General features: G+C 32.7%; 1 protein-coding gene across 1 annotated transcript in view; it reads right to left on the bottom strand.

Moving 5' to 3' along the window:
* The window catches only part of LAMA2 (laminin subunit alpha 2), a 630,974-nt gene that overhangs the window by 336,467 nt on the left and 276,299 nt on the right, over positions 1–18,208 (bottom strand). The window contains exons 10-11 of the mRNA XM_030809663.1: positions 14,476–14,636; positions 2,061–2,201 (exon numbers count right to left, since the gene is read on the bottom strand). Of these exons, the coding sequence (XP_030665523.1) occupies positions 2,061–2,201; positions 14,476–14,636 (302 nt within the window). The remainder of the gene's footprint in view (positions 1–2,060; positions 2,202–14,475; positions 14,637–18,208) is intronic.

Genomic DNA, 18,208 nt, shown 5'->3' with positions numbered 1-18,208 from the left:
ACCACTTTCTTAAAAATAGAAATTCACTCAAATTCATACAACGGTTATAACATACACTTAATCAACAGTTGGACTTTCAGTTCCGTATTTTTTACTCCACTGGTAATTTATTGTTGCTTTTGGAAGAAATGACTTGAAAAAGTTTTGCATATGTATTTGTAATGCAGAAGGAAAAAGAAAGAAACTATGCAAGTGCCTGAACGGTGGTTTTTCATTCAGTATTTCCACCCCTCCCACTTTTTAAAATTTCTACTTTGAGGTTTAAGGATATTTGAACCCACCAGCCTTGGTGCTATGACAACACCTGGCAATACTGTATGTATTCCTTCAAATGGGGTCAGAAGTGCTGTGGGGACCCACAACCTAGATCGCTGGCCCAGAAATGGAAGGAACCTTAAAAGAGGAATCAGGGAATGCATAATGATTTGTTGTTACATCTTTATGCTCCAGCCAAGGTCAGGCCCACAGCTACACGTATAATTTAAAGCATCCTACCTAGTCAGGACAAAACACTGATTACTGAGGGCTTAGGGTACCAGCTACCAGGAACCTATTAGACAGGCATGAACTGCTTCATGTTGTGGGTGATGGGAAGCAGAATGCTAAGGGTGACTCTATGTGGCTGAAATATTTTTTAAAATTTCTTCATAGATTATTTGACTCTGCTTATCCCAAAGCTGTGAAATCACTGCGATTCCCTTGGTTAAATGAGAAATAGAAACCAGGTACAACCTGTTGACTTGCTAGACAACAAGTAATATATTCCTTGCTCTTCTTCCCTATCTAATGTCACCCTTGAGGCATTCTAAGACAGTTGAGTGGGATTCTGTGTCTCTAGCATCTGATGATCAAAGCTTGAGTATCAGCTCTGCCCCTTGGCTGGCTATGAAACTTTGATCTATCAGTGGAGCAGTCTGGAGGGTGGGGTGAGACTTTATAAACAAAAGAGGAAGTTAGACTAGATGTCCATCTGTGGTTGATTCTTTGAAGTCTGCTCTGAAAGCAATATAGTTGATAAAGTATAGATAATATTCCATAATATGAGGCTCGACTTAAAAGCAATGCAAGCAGAGAAAATATTTTATAGCTCTGTTCAGGATTAGTTCGCTGATTAAAGTTGAAAGGAAGAAGTGTTTAGGAAATAGTTTATCTAAATAGTAGCCTTTATAAAACACAACTCTGATAATGTCAGACTTTAGCTTAAAATTCTTCAGTGACACTCTAAGTAAAATATCTCAAATTCTTAGCATATTCAACCCTGTAAGTTCTAGATTCTCATTCCCCCCTCTAGACTTCTCTCTCTCTCTCCAGTCCATTTCCTACCATTCTGCACACTTAAGTCCAGTCACACAGGCTGTGTGAAATTCCCAGAAGGTCCCATTTTCCTCTGACACTCTTCTGTATAGGGAGACAACGTGCTCTTTGCACGGAGTTGAAAAGGCAGTGGGTAGTGTAGGCAGTGAAGTCAGAAAGGTAAACACATTTATGTTAAAGAAAGAAAATTTCAGTGGCTATTAAATAGTTTAAGTAATAATTTTTCAAACCAACTCAGAATGAAGGTATTGCTTATATTTAACGTCCCCTTTTAATAATGAAAGAGCCTAGGCAACATCAAATAGTAACTAAAGGGTTGGTGGATAATATGCATAATGTATATAGATGATAAAGAGTTTTTCTCAACTTGTATACAAACATACTAGTAAATGGAAAATATAATTCATATCACAATGTCGTGTTTTCTCTCTTAAATCATGCACCCTTGGAGTTGAAACCTTAATTGCATTATTGTTTCATAGAGTAACCATGGACACTAAAAAGACTATGTCTACCTATTCTAAGAAATTCCAGTCTACACAATATTGCAAATACAACCTCAAAGGCTTTGAGCAAAAATACACAACAACAGCATTTGAGGAAAATTCCATTACTTCTTCATGTAACTTTATGTAGAAGTTCCCTATCAGAAAAAAATATATAAAAATTTCATACAAAAAAACAACAATGAAAGCAACAAAGAAGGCTGATGGGGCAGCAAACAGAACCAAATGGTGCTCGCTTACTTTGCCATAGGTCCAGTAGGAACTCTGACATCTGTTTGAAACCCCTGAACAGAAACACTCATCACAGCCTTTCCAATTATCCTCTTGCAAATTGAAGAAGCCAGATTTGCAACGACTACAGTCTCCTCCTTCAACATTCTCCTGCAAATAAAAAGCTATATCAGCAACAGAGGTATCCTTCAACATTACGAGGTGTGTCCATGTCTGTATAAGGAAAATATTAACTGTACATTCTTCATTTTACCCTCTCAACTATATTTAATGTATAACGATATTTTTAAAAATCTACTTAAAAGCTCTGTGTTAAGCTGTATCCTTTCTAATTACACTGGTGAGAAAGATTATTGGATGCATATCTACTCTCGTAAAAGTGACTATTTTGATCCTCATGTAGGTTGAGTGTAGAGTAAATGTCATGATAAATACCTGTGCAGGAATGCATTAGATTGACTAAAATGGGGCCAGTTAGGTTCACTGTTCTGTTATTGAGCTACTTTATTTAAAGTTCACCGTTCTGTTATTGAGGTACTTCATTTAATTTTATGGTAAAATTAAACACATTAATACATGGATGTATAATAGAACATGGACATTACACCAGTTATAAATACTTTTCACATTTCAGATTAAAAATATGTAAATTTGAGGCAGGCATAGGAACTTGACAGGTAGAGAAACTGGGGTAAAGATCAGATAAAGTAGAAAGGTAGCAAAGTTTTCCCCTGGTTAACTTTTTACAGTGTTTTCTGTAACACATCAGTACAATCAGTTAGTCACATAGTGATACTATGGGAAAGATCTATTCTCATTCTGTGACTGCTCTCCAGACTGGTTTCATTAATCTCAGTATACTGAAAAATTATTTGTATATAGTTAAGCTTAAAATGTGGACTCAGGCCAGTGAAAGCTGACCATATAATGAAAAACAGGGAAGGATGTAATCTCTCAATTTAAAGAGCGGTTAATCTTGATGAATACTTCTAAATGAAGGCATCCTGCTTTCCAGGAAACAGATTTGTAATACTCCCTACATACGCATTTTCTCTACATTTCCCCTCTTCCTTGAATTCCCTTATTATGAATTCTGAGGCTTTTAAAAAAATTCCCTTGGCCAACTAACTTCTCTCTCAATGTAGTTTTCGTGGCCATTTATACATTACCCTGTCACAACCACAAAAAAGTGTTGTTCAAAGATTGTTCTCTCTAGCTATCTACCATAATCTATTCAGAAGTAGAAATTCTGTCTTATGAACTTTATAGTCTGAGAAAATAACATGGCTCGTGGTACAGCATTGAGCATTAGCTTCATAAAATTTATTAAGTTCAAATAAATCTCTTGGCAGTCATGTTTTTCATGCATAGCAAAGTGCTGTACCCATAGTACGAGCTGAATAAAAACATCTTTAAACAAACCCAGATTGAGCAGAAGATAGGGATGATAAAATCTGAGAACATATAAGGAAAATCAGAAGAGAAGAGAAGAATAGCATGAAGAATTAAGGAGAAAATTTTAAGAATAAACAAAGCGGTCCTCCTTATACCCAAGAGAATAATTTGTTTTAAATTAACTTTTTGATACTGAATTTCTATGACTCATTTACAAACTCAGCCACTTCTGTGTGGGAACCTTAATAAGCACTGCCCCAAGATTTTTGCCGCTTACTTTTTAAGGCAGATTGCAGACATTTTGAAATGATAGATATCAGCAAAACTAATCAAACTAATTTCAGACTTATAGTGACAAATAAATCCCCAAAGCACTGAAGTTGAGAGCATCCTCAAAAGAGTATAAAGGCAAGAAAGATGAAACGTATCTGTAATTATGATTTAGTTTATCCCGTTGAGGACACAGTACAGCTGTTCTGTACACTGTGTTCTTATGTGCTTGGTCTAATCTGCTTTTCATTTACTCTAATTTGAAAGCTTATAATGCCACTATTCTGAGATTCAGACTAAGTTCAACAATTAGAAATTTGCAGACATTAGCTACATTTTCCTTAGTTCCATTTTAGCCTAGTAAAATGACCTTGAAAAAATATGATTAAATAATTTCATATTCAATTTTATTTAATAACCTGAAGCAACACATTAGGGTAGGAATTCTAGGCACTATGAAGATAAATAAGTCAAGGTCTCTGTCTTTAAAAGCCAATATCTAGTTGGGTAAAAAGATATACTCACAATCAACTGTAATGCAAGGTGGAATATGGTAAGTGCATCTGAGAAATAAATAATTACGGGAACATAGAGGAAGCACTAATTTCTGCTATAAGGCTTAAGGAAGCTTTATGACAGGAGTGGAGTTTGACCTGATCCTTGAAGCATGGTTTAAAAATTCAACTTGTGGACATAGATAGAATGAGAGACTGATGTTAGCAAAGACATTGGGAACAAGAATTCATTTTAAAAGTTGGAAGTTTATTCATTATTTATTTTTCAAGACAAATGTGCAGGTTGAGCATCCCTAATCAGAGAATCCAAAATCTTAAATAATTCAAAATTTGAAACTTTGAGGGCACTTATATGATGCTCAAAAGGAATGTTCATTGGAGCACTTCAGATTTTGGATTTTCTGATTAGGAATGATCAGCCAGTATGTATTCTGCAAATATTCCAAAATCCGAAAAAATCCAAAATCTGAAATATTTTTGGTCTCAAGCATTTTGGATAAGGGATACTCAGCCTGTATTTAATACTTCCTATATGCTAGAACTTCACTTGGTACTTGAGATCCAGGGCCCTGCCCTCAGAAAGGCCATCCTAAGAGATATTCCTAAGGAATTGGTAAGTCATTAGCGGTTGTTCATTAGGAGATAAATCAACAGAACTATACTTGAGTCACTTAAGTTGGCAGTAGCAGGTAAAATGTTTATGAAGTGTGAGACTTTGGCATAAAGAAATCTTTCTTTACTACATTATAGAGTATATTTTATATAATTTAGAGTAGCACAATTCAAACACAGAAGTACAGTGTTCTGGGACTTTTGTGAACACCTTCGTAGAAGCCAAAGTTTCACACCTTCTTTTAGCTTGTTAATATACATGATCTTGACAGTCTAGTTCCAATTCTTTCTATGTGTCCCCAGGGACATCACTGTTTTTTCAAAATTTCTTTGTGACTCATCAACCATTGTCATCCATGAGTCAGCCCCAAATTGCGTTCCTGGCTTATTCTTGGAAGATCCTCTTGACATGAATATTCTAGGACTTAAATTTTTTTGATTCCCAGCTTGAAAGTGAAGCCATCCGCTTTATGGTTGAGCTCTTCGAATAATTTAACTTCCTCTGTTATCAATATCAAATTATTGATAAATGCTCTGTTCATTATTTCTTATTGTTGCTTTATTCTTTATATTATTCATTCATCAACTCATAGCTGAACTACTATATAAAAGACATATGAGATATCAGAGGGAATATAAAAATGCCCTCAAGAGGATTATAGCAAAGGAAGTAGGAATTTTCTTTTTTGCTGTAGTTTCCTTAGCACAGTTTCTACCTGGAGAAATAGAGTCACGATAGTTTCCCTATGTGCTTTCTGATGAGGCTGACATCAGATAAGTATATTACAAGGTGGAAGAAAATCACTGCTGTAAGAGGGGTACAGACAACATGTTCTGGATCTGACACCGAATTCATCACCAGAGTCCACTATGCTCCTGAAGAAAAAAATAAGACAGAAAAACCATGGAGTTGAGCAAAAAAGATGTATCCCAAGATTTCATGATAAGATTAAAATAGGCTACTGCCGCAGTGTCCTCTTCCAGATGTAAGAATGTCTCCAGATGTAAAAATATCTACTAAAGGGCATTTATTGAAATAAATAAATAAATACACACAGTAAAACCATAATTTTATTCTTTTCTTGCCATTCATAAGATTGGCACAGACCATATATTATACCTTATTACCACCATCCAATTCAGTCCCTAAAGCACAGATGGGAATATAATTGACCCTAAATATCGAATGATGATGGTAAAAGTTTTGTATCTTCCAGATTGAATGTTATTTTAATCATCATGAGATTTCTATTTTCCTTTATAATTCTATAACTTATTTATACTGATGAATTTTAAAAAGTTATTAACATATAATTTTTTCTTTTTTGTTTATCTGTACTTCAATGGTTGCAAAAACATAATTTAATAAAAATTTTTAAAGTTGTTTTAACTGTTAATCTAAACAAAATGGAGTCTAATCCATTAAATCTCTCAGCATTCCTACTGGCAAGCTCCTATTGATCCAATACATTCCTTTTAAAACTTTATTTGTATAGAGTCCATTAGTGATTCTTTTCAATTTGCATATTTAACAATAATTTTCACACTACAGCCTACAAAACACGGTAATTTATAGAACGCTACAGACTTCCACTCAAGAAATTAATATTCATTCCCTTGTATCACCATATTTTCTTAAAACCAAATATTCTACTTTTGCTATTTCTATACCATTATTCTAATGAATTACATTAATAAAATGAAATATGAATGTAAAAATTATTTTTCCATTGTAAATAATTCATACATAAATACTTTTATATTCTCACATATTATGATATTAAAACATGTCACTTCACTTTAGACTAGTGTTTTCAATCTACTTAATCTATTTTTTATTATCATGTCCCTACGGAGCCTATATAGTCATTTTTTCATAATCATCCCTACCATGAAACTTTAATACTCCAGATATATTTTATGTACAGATGCACCATGTGAATGTTTGCCTTTACATAAAATCGATATGATATTTTTGTTCCCCAAGAACCTATTTTCATTCTTTTAGGAAGAAATGTGTGCTTTAGACATCTATTTCTGTTGAACATCGTTCAATGTTGTGGCCTACCCTACAAAAAACTTATCATGGCTGCCTTTTTTTCTATAGTTCTCTTTTCCGTTTAAAAACAAAGTTGAATTAGAAAAATTTTACTAAATTCTTCTGCTTTTGATTTCTTGAAATGAGATACTATCGTGTTGACATCCATTTTCTTTTTGCTATAGTTTCGTCAGTATAGTTTTTCTCTGGAGAAATAGTCACTGTAGTTTTCTTGTATTCTTTCTCACAGAAGCTACCGCCTTATAAATTAGGTACAACTTCAGCAGTACATATTGAATTGTGATTGTTAGTCAGCCGGGAGTACTACTGACAAAGTTACCAGGAATAGCTCCAGTAACATTTAAGTTATTTTTTTGCGTGTGATAATTGCTTCAGGAATTTCTCAGTCATGCTTGGTTTTTTGGTAGTTTATAGTTAATTACAGGTTTTCTTCTGTTGTGACCTTTAGACTAATGCATCCTAGTATTAAAAGAAGGATAATTAGTTAATTAGCAGTATTTGTTGAGGACTTACTCCTAAAACACACCTTTCCAAGGTTAGATAATAGTTGATGGGTTAGGGAGGGAGAAGGAAATACATAAACATTAGTTCTCGATTTCCACAAGCTTAGCTTTTAATATTGTGAAAGAGAACCAGAGCTGGACAGTAGTTAAAACGATGAAAACAGGCTTCAGTGAGAAACCATTGCAATAGGGAAAAAGCGACCTTAGTAAAGAACTAGCCTCCATTCCCAATACAACATGAACAAGTAGGGATTCAGTGCCGAGCAACAGGGTGGAGATTTATAGCCACGAACAAGGATCGGGGGCAAACAATCATTAAGAGGAGACATCAGGGGTAGGTAGGGGGGATTCTTGCTAAACCAAATTAACAGGATTCTTGTTGAAGACAGGCCAGAGGGATCAGATACCAAGGGCAAGGGGTTCTTAACACACTGACTTAGCAGAATTCTTGCTATAACCAAGCTAGGTTTGAGGACAAGGCTCAACGATGAGGCCTCATCAAAAAGAGGACTCAGAGAAGCCTTTCCAAAGTTTGGTCAAGGAGAGAGTCTGTCAATGTAAAAAACTGACTAACATAATATTATTTGAACTGTAGCTGTTGCAAGAGATAAATTCATTCATGCATGAATCTTTTATGCCAACAATTCTACATCTGTAATTTAGATTCAGGATTAAATGTACACATCGAAGGCCATTTGTAAAAATGCCCAGAAATCAAGTCTACAAGTTAATGAAGTGACCATTCCTGTACACAAATGAAAAAGAAGAGGGAAATCCAAAACCAATAAAAATGTTAACACACCGTAAAAATCCTTTCAGGGAAAAAGAACAGAAACTTATCTCTACTTGGGAAAAGCAGTATAAACAACAACAAAAAGTAATCCAGTAGGTATTTATGGTTATACTTTATGCTTGTACAGGGCTTCAATGTTATAATTATACCTATTGAGAGGCAGAAAAGATTCAATAACACCATTTCATAGATTATAAAATAGAATCGGAAAGGCTAAATGACTGTCAAAGCTTCACGAGATTTTAGTTCTCTTCCTTCCTTCTTTCTTTTGTATGAGTCATTGTGTTATCTTGTTATTGTGCAATGATAAAGAAAATATATAGGGTCCATATTATCACCAGAGGTAACATAGACATAAAACGGAATTACTAATTATGAGATTATAAAAGAAAAGAAAAAGGTTTGAAAAGTGATTATGCCATGAGAACGATATGATTTGAGGATGCAGGGGCAGCTTTCCTGAGAAAGTTGAAGTTAAGCCGAGCCATTAAAAATGCCTGACTAAGCAAAGAAATAGGGCTAGAAATGAGGTTTCCCAAGCAATCTGAATAGAACTTATAAAATTCCAGATGCTACAAAGAACTAAGAGACTCAAGAAATTTAAGCAAAGCTGAAAAACGTGACTGAAACTCAAAAACATTCTGGAGAGGTAAGCCAAGGCCAGATCACATAGTCTCGTGGGCCTGTAAGGAATTAATGGAAAATGCAATAAAAACAAAGCAAAACAAGATGAAAATACAGACTTTGATTTCTAGTCTTCTACTTCACTATTTATCTTTGTATTGTAAGACTTTGATAAACATAAAAGCACATGTTCCTACCTAGATCAAGGTCAATTTATATTATGTGTGAGATTCTACAAACCAACTGATTTTGCATAAATAATACGACACCAAACTGCGAAAGAGCCAATTTCTAGCATATGGTACTTGAAATAAACAAATACTGAGAGTCAGACAGCACTTACAGTCAATGACTTGTCATATATCTGAGATTGACTTGCCTCTTGTAATTCATAAGAGACAGAAATTTCAAAATTTTTAACAATGCAAAAATATTATAAACATTTGAGTGTCTTGAGCTAGCACTGCTTTCACATTTTGAAATATAATGATGATAATGTTCATTAATATCATTGTTGAAAAAATCTTATGTGTAAAATGTAATAATGTAGTTGACATTGTATTAAAAATTTCATTCACCTCTTTTTAAATCTGGAATTCTTTTTTACATTCAATTAAAGAAATTTTAAATTAGAAATTATTTTAAGACATTCAAAAAGCACATACAACATGCATTACCCATGCAACCTAGAGGTAACAAAACATTTATATTTTATATTTGCCTCAGATATATTTTTAAAGCAATGATACTTAGATACAAATGAATCTCATTTCACTTCTGTTTTATTCCCTTTCCTGTTTCTCTAGAGGTAACTACTATTCTGAAATTAGTACTTACCCTACAAGTGTATTTAAATTTTTTAATTATAATGTATGTGTTCACAATGTAGCATTGTTTTATGTTTTACAACTTGACATAAATAATACCATGACATTGTTTTTTCCACCTGAAGTTTCTGAAATTTATCATTGTTTATATATGAAGATCTATTTCAACCACTTTAACTGTTTCTTTTATCAGATTAAAGGAAATATTACAATTTATTTTTGCTATTTATTTTTCTCATTTTCATCATAGTAAGTACATCTACATTGAGCACGTTTTAGATGGTTTTTCTGTACATATTGTAAGAGTTTTTAGGGTAAATGTTTGGATGTGGAATTGTTGGTTGACAGGGTTTTATCACCTTCAAAGACACTAGATAATGCCATATTGCCCTACTAAATTGTGGTACTAATTAACTCTATTAATAGAAATGGTAAACATTTCAAACTTCACAGATTTTCACTGGTACTTGGTGATGGTCAGCTGTCTCCTCATTTAGAATTTTATGTTCTTCAATAACCTTTAAAAATTATCTCAATTTTACAAACACTTATTTTTAGGTATCACAAAGTTTTTGTTGCTATTCTAAATATTTTTATTACATTTTCTATTTGCTTGTCACTGACATATAGAAATACTACTGCTTTTTATAGATTGATACTTCTAGACTATAATCTAGTGAAACTGTCTTATGGGTTCAATATTCTTACTAAAGGACATATATTATTTAATATTCTTTCCATGAAGTTGGACTGTGAGTGGTAGACACTCACAATAAAGATATTTGCCCCCAGTTTTAATATTTTTCTCTTTGTCTTGTTGGTTGACAGGTTTTCTACTATGGGTAGACTTATTTTTTATCATCCTCAAACTGAGGATTTATAATAGTTTTTAACTCATGATCATTCTTTTCTCTTTCATTATTTTTTTGAATACTGTTTCTCCTCAACTTCTTCTAATCTCTTCTTTGGCAACTTCTGCTAAACTTCCGTTCAATTTTATCATTCTGTGAGTCAGTTAGCATCATATTTATTTACTTCCCTATGTCAATTTACAGGTAATTTTTTCAGGTCTGTATTTCTGATTTTCTATCCTGCAGTTTCTCATCTCCTGTTTAACCCAATCATTGGATTTTTAGTTTCAATGACTATATATTTTTTTCATTTCTGGAAGTAAATTATACATGTTTCTTTTCCAAACCTGGTTACTTTTGAATTTTAATATAGCATCTATTTTATATTATTTTTTCTATTCCTTCTTTGTTTATTCTTCAATCTTCTAATCATGCTTTTACAATTGTACATTTTAAACATATTTTTATGATTTATGTGATAAGAATATGATCACAGATTTTTATGAATACAAAATTTATTTCAGACTACCCTTTCTGGTTCTTTGTGTACAAATATTCTCATTTTTGTGGCTACTGGTTTCCTTTTGTAGTTATTTTCCTTTTGTGTACTTTACTTGCTTTGTGATGAGATCATTTTCAGTTGAGGCTGTATTATTTTTCCTATGGGAATACCATCTCCTTGACTTGTTGAAGAATGCCAGCACATAAAGGGAGAATAAAAATGGATCCCATTCCCATGTGGCACACAGGTTTGGGGATTTGGTCCTACACAAGGTAGTAACTTTTACCCACCCAGAGCCCCTAAGAGAAAAGTTTTCTAGCTGCCTCTGTAGGCTTGCAGGAAGCGTTTTCTAGCCCCCATTTCACTGTCTGAAAGCATTTCTAGTGTCCCTGCTTCAGTGAGTTCAGCTGCAATTTCCTTCTGTGGGTCCAAATCCTAGTGTCAAGTCCTAGTGAGGGCATTAAAACTCCAAACTTAAGCCCTGATCTTAGAACTAAGACTTGCCTCCCACCCTCCACCCCATGACCCCAGCTGCTCAGTTTAGCTTGAGCTTTTGCTTATGCTTAACTTAGATTTCCCTCTTCGGTCTGACATCTAGGAATTTCCCTTTCTTTCTTGAATCTGAATGTTTATAAATCTATTTGCTATGTTTATGCAGCATATCTGTGTTTTTAAAATAGCAAAAGTAGGAGAAGTGATATCCATATCAGCTCAGTATGTCATTTTACCCACAGGAAAAATAATACAGCCTCAACTGAAATGGGCTCATCACAGAGCAGTCATTTAAAATTTATAAAACAAAAAACAATTAGGCCCAAGACTTCCTAATGAAGCCCTTTTCAAAAATGTCGTCACACTTCAGTGAGGTATTTCTTTCTGATAAAAAAATTATTTAAAAACTCATATGTTATAGGATAAGAGAATAAAGGTACAAATGTTTAAGGTTAATAAGCATTTTGGAGATGAATACTTATATACACATTATCTCATATGTGATTTATATTATTTCTATTTACAGATAAATACTTATTTAAAGTTACTAACTTGGATAGAAATATATGGACACTTATGTATATATTCTTCCCCTTCTGCTAAAAATCTGTCATTTGATTTGAATTTATATCTCCAATATTTTAGTCTCTCAATAAAATTTTGCTTCTTAAGCAGCATTTTGATCCATGCTGTTTTTACAATCAGTTGACATATCTATGTCAAATCATGTTTTTGTGAAACACTATGAACTGTTACATTAAGTGTCTTTTCAGTATTTAAATACACTACACTAAGTGTCTTTTCAGTATTTAAATTGTATGTATATTTTGTTGAAATGCTAGGTTATTTATTATTTTTTAAACAAGAGACTGTAGGCACTTAATTGTAGTACATTGCATGCACATTTTGATGTAACTCATCGTGGCATATTGTGATATTATTGAGATATGATATAATTTTGTGATGTAATTCATGTTATATGCATATAATTTGTGATTTTTATAATTATGTAGATGTTTTATGAAACTTGCTTTCTGCAAGTTTTTAGTCCTGAAACAATTTAGTTTATAATAACTTAACAGTTTTCTATTTATCACATGGTAGAAAGGCGTTTATTTTAATAATGCTATTTATTTAATTTTCATTCTCTTTTATGATTTCTTAATTGCTGTTTATTGTTGCATTTTAATTGTCTGTGTAGAGCTTCAAGTGTCTACACAGGAGGCATCTTTCTTGTTAGGATTATAATCATTCTCAGTACAATATTGAGTTCGGCTGAGAGCAGGCAGTAAGTACCTCAAGGGGCTTTCCCTTGGAGCCCTGCTAATCACTACAGCTCTCTTGCTCTAGCCTTTCTCGCTATATTTACCAAAGAAAATGAACTCGCTTGTTACTCCCTTCCCTTGCAAATACCAGACATCACCACTGTATGAGTGGTAGGTGTAGAAAAACACTTCTTTTTCTTCCCTGTTTGATGTTATATATTCTAGAAACTCAGGAGGTTTCTTTTCCATTTTAAGCTTAGTTTTGCCTGTCCTTTATTTGAGCGAATGGTAAAGGTTAGAGATTTCTGTGGAGTTTTGAAAAGAGAATAAAGCACACACAAGACATGTTTTGATAAATACTAGAGAAGATGCACTAAGAGCCTGCAGGATTGCCCACAGAGACATACAAGATGGAGAGGGGAGGTGTCCTTAAGCAAGCAATCACTCACACACTGCTACACAATCTTGGTCGACTCGAGCAATTTTTTATTTCAGATAATATTGGAATGAAATGTAATAGATTAGAAAATTTACTATATTCCAGGACATGGCAACTTTTTACTATGGGCTTGTGGACTTTTCTGCTTACTGTGTCCACAGGAATTTTATTATTTCAGTAGTTCAAAATAGGAACCTAAATTGCCCCTGATGTAACATATACCTATTATGTAACTATTATTATTATATTTAGCTTGATATTTCCAGACATTCTTGTCCCAATTCATAAACACTTCATTAAAACTAATATTTGCTACTTATATTATGGCTTAATGGTTGTATATGTACACATATGTTCACATGTATCAAATATAACTATATAATATTTTATAACTGCCCAGATAAGACTAAGAGGTTAATAAACATATTTTTAATAAGGGTCCCTCTTTAATTGAAAATAAAGAAAAAAGTATTAACTTTCATTTTTACATTAGTATAGTATGCTAACTTTTTCAAAGAATGGTTCATTCTCTCAGCTAATGTAGTTATACACCATTTGGTCAGAATGTTATAGAACTCATTACTATAGCTAAAGTAAATCAGTCTCTTCATTTTTCACTTGCGCATGCCTCTATGTTTCATAATGTTTATAAGCTACAGATGTAATGCATCCCTTGGTGTTAACGTGATTTGTTATTAGGTGAGCATGTACAACAAATAAAGTTGCATTTCTAAAAATAAACTTGGAAGAAAATATTGAGCCTTTAATTAATTTCATTAGGGCTTTGTACATTTTTTATAATTAAACAGAAAAATTTGAATATAGTGAGTATTTCAAGACTTATCTGGGTTCAAACTTTAGATTATTTAAAAATTTAGAATAAAACCCTTGACAGAATTCATTTCTGAATTAGATGCAAAGGTGGATCTGAATGCACTTTAGTTTTAAAGGGTTGCTATTTCTAGTGCCGTATATTTTTAAATTAACACACTAGTTGGGCAATGGGGTGAAAGTGTTTCTGTTATAAAATAAAAAGCCTTTAAATGTGGTTTATCCTCTGTGCATTTGTAGGCTTTTAGATAAGTGCCTTATAAACATCCTGCTACAGTGAACCTGGTGGGCATTTAAAGACGTTTATAGGGTCACCACATAAAGAATAGATAATGGATACTTCCAGAAGTCATTAAAATTGCTTAATGCCAAGGAAATCAACAGAGAAGCCAAGAAAAATAACCTTCTATCTTGACAGTGGGACATTACTGGAATAAACAAAGTACCTTGCAGATACAGGGGCCAAAACAAGGATCCTCATTTTTGCTCCCTAACCCACTGCAGTTACAGGCTTTGCAGTCTGGGTAGCCAGTGTAGCCCCTGGCACACCGATCACAGCTCACACCTCCAAAACCAGTTTTGCAATGACAGGATCCAGGTGCCAAACCTAAAGAAAGATGAGCCACATATCAACATTTCTAAAACAAGTACATAATTTAGTTCTTAAAGTTTTAATGATAGTAACCTTTAAAAGGCTATTTTGACACAAAAATAGATTTTTGATATACACCAATAAAGAAAAGTCAAAAGCAAAGAGCAGAGGGTTTAATTAAAAGCTTTCTATGATTAGGTGAACATAGTATCTTCTAAGTGTCAATAAAAATATTAAAAATGTAAACAAGAAAGATGAAATCTCAAAGCATCTACCAAACTACGGCTATAGAAAACAATGACCAAGGAGTAATTTCCACAAACACTAATGCTGATGATGCTACACTGAGAAGAATAAGCAGTAACGAATGCAAAACTAGTGGCTCACAAAACAAGCCTGCTCCACCAGACTATCACAGCCTGGGAATAAAGACATATTACTTAAAATAACAGTTTAACAATGATACTCTAAGAACATGCCACTGGCAGTATTACTAAAGAAAATAAAGGTGTTCATTGGAATTGATATTTTGGGGATAAGAAGCAATAGATGAGGGGAATGAAAAGTTTAAATTTACTTTTTTAACAAAGAGAAATACAAAACACAATGTTTATTCATGTCTTTGATTAAAAAATAGAAATACTAACAGACCTTCAAAACCTGGAGAGAGATAAAAGCAAATCAGTAATATATATAGTCCATCAGAAAGAAGAAAGGAGGAGGGAAAAAAAGGCAAGGAAACATTAGGGAGAGAAAGCAAAAAGCAGAATGACAGAATTAGTGTCAGAAATGCATATTAAATATATACTAATGAGTTAAGCAGTCTTACTGTTCTTATTAAAAACATAAACATGTAATGTGCACAAGAGACACACAAAATGAACAGGAATATCACAAATAAAATAAAATGAATGTGTGTCAAGAAAGCATATGGAAAAGAAAGAAAAAAGTTGTGAAATATTAATTAGGGCCAAAGTAAAACTCAAATAAACTAGGTTCAATAAGACAAGCTCTCATTTTACGTTGATAAAAATATAATAAAAACATGACTTAAATTATTATGTTTATGCTTCAAATAAGCACTAATTATCAGTACAAAAATATGTAGACAACAAAATATATTGGATACAAAAAGTTTAAAACTCAATGGCTGAAAATGATGCTGACTTATTCATCTTAAGTATTTACAGATGAAGTAAGAAAAAACAGAAAATTTGAATAATCTAACAACGTCAAATTACATATTATGTGGTATATAACTAATATTTACCAAAGTTTATGATTGACTAATCTACAAAAAATATTCAATTATCAAAGCAGAAATTATCTAAGGCTTATTTTCTTAACATAAATTACTACTTTTAGTGTATCAAATGCCACAAAAATCAGGAATAAATTAATTCTGAATATCAAACATGATGAGATAATTTTAAGCAAAATTCAACTATTCTAAAAATTAATGCCTAAATATTTCTCTTTAATAAATCTTGGGTTAAAGAAAAAATCAAGACTTCAATTAAAAATAAATTGCTATCTAGGTAGAATATAATAGCAGTAAAAAAGGAACTTAATGTTTGTTGGGTATCGAAAAACTGTACCCAAAAGTAAACTTACAGGCTTAAATAGTCTATCACTTTAAAAAATACAGATAAATTAAAATTTAATTCATTTAAGTATAAAAAGAGAAACTATAAACACCACAGGAAATAAAGAGATTTAAAAAAAAGAAAAGCAAGCAAAAGGAAACTGTAAACAAAGCTAATCAAGGGTATCAAAAGAGGACAAATTATCAAAGAACTACCACAAACATGTTTTAATGCTAGTTAATTTTTTTTATTATTATACTTTAAGTTCTGGAATACATGTGCAGAACATAGGTTTGTCACATAGGTATGCACGTGCCATGGTGGTTTGCTGCAGCCATCGACCTGTCATCTACATTAGGTATTTCTTCTAATGCTGTTCCTCCCCTAGACCCCCACCCACCAACAGGCCCTGGTGTGTGATGTTCCCCTCCCTGTGTTCATGTGTTCTCATTGTTCAGCTCCCACTCAGGAGTGAGGACATGCAGTGTTTGGTTTTCTGTAATGCTAGTTAATTTTTACAGACTGTTTTCAAAACTTGAAACTCTTATGGTCATATAAAAATGGAGAGCTATGTAATTCAATTTATGAAGCTAATTTTAACTTGATACCCAAATGTGAAAAACGATAACCCAAAATAAACAAAACTGCTAAGACTCAAATAGCACTTATCTTATGGTAGTCATTATACTTAGCATTACACAAAACACAGGGGTTAATTCAGTTAGTACTCAAAACATGTATATGAGATAGACATTATCATTTCTTCCGTTTCACAGATGAGGTAACCAAGGCACGGAGAAATTAAATGATTTGCCAAAGGAGCACAACTGGTGGGTGTCTGAGTCACAGGCAATTTAACTTGTGAATCCAGATGAGCAAAACACCAAACTGAATCCTAAAGTACATTAAAAGGATCCTCTATGATGTCCAAGTAGAGCATACTCTGGTAATATAAATATTGTTTGATATTAATAAGTTCATTTCTAATAGATTACCCAATAGACCAAATGGAAAATAAATCTGATAATTTTAATAAAGTTTGCAAAGGCATTAAATAGTTTAACATTTATTTCTGATGTTAAAATTTCCAGAAATTGAGGCCAAATGTAGAAGTACTTCATGTATTAAACAATGCCTATCTTAACTTTTATTTCTGGAAGTATTGTAGACTAGATGTCCAAAAAACCCCTCCTGTTCAGAACACTTGAAGATACAGAATAAAATTAAACGTAGAAAAATAGATAGGTAGGTAGGTAGGTAGACAGATCGAAAGATAGATGGCAGATAATAGAATGGTTGCGCTGGTATGAAATAAGGAAACCCCTCGGAGATGAGAAACTATAAAATTGACTTCTAGAAAGGTTACGTCATTCTTTAAAACAATGTCTTTCCTGGAGTTGACTGGCAAATTCTGATGACTAGACTACAGTTCATGGAGCATGGTTTTACAGAAGCACAACAAAAAATTCTAGGTCCTATATAAAGTAGGTCATTATCACATAACTTCATGTAAATTCAACGCTTCTGAAAGAATAAACTAAGAAATACATATGCACGCATACATCCACAAAACACGCACATACACACTTATGAAACACATAAGAAAATGGAGTACATATGAAAAAGAGTTAGAAGAGAAATAAAAATGCAGACTCAGACTCAGATAACAGAGTGCTTCTACCAGATTCAGAAAATAAAATAAATATATTTAATATGTCTAAAGAGCTGAAAGTAATACTAAATGTAAATGAGTAAAAAAGAGTATTGGAAAACAAAATGTAGTTTGAAAATTTCCTTATGAAATATAACAAAATAAATTCTAGATGGGTTAAAAAATTAAGCATTATAAAATGAAATCATACAAATAAAGAAAACAAATACATTTTTCTAATCTTGGGATAGATGAGAGTTCTAGGATTATAAAGCATGTAAGAAATACAACAAAAATATCAAAATACATAATAATCATGGCATGGTATCATTATTACAAGTAAAGAATTT

The sequence above is a fragment of the Nomascus leucogenys genome, chromosome 3, assembly GCF_006542625.1.
Source record: "Nomascus leucogenys isolate Asia chromosome 3, Asia_NLE_v1, whole genome shotgun sequence".
Classification (NCBI taxonomy): domain Eukaryota; kingdom Metazoa; phylum Chordata; class Mammalia; order Primates; family Hylobatidae; genus Nomascus; species Nomascus leucogenys.
Note: the sequence above shows the minus strand (reverse complement) of the source record. Positions and strands in the feature narration are given on the sequence as shown.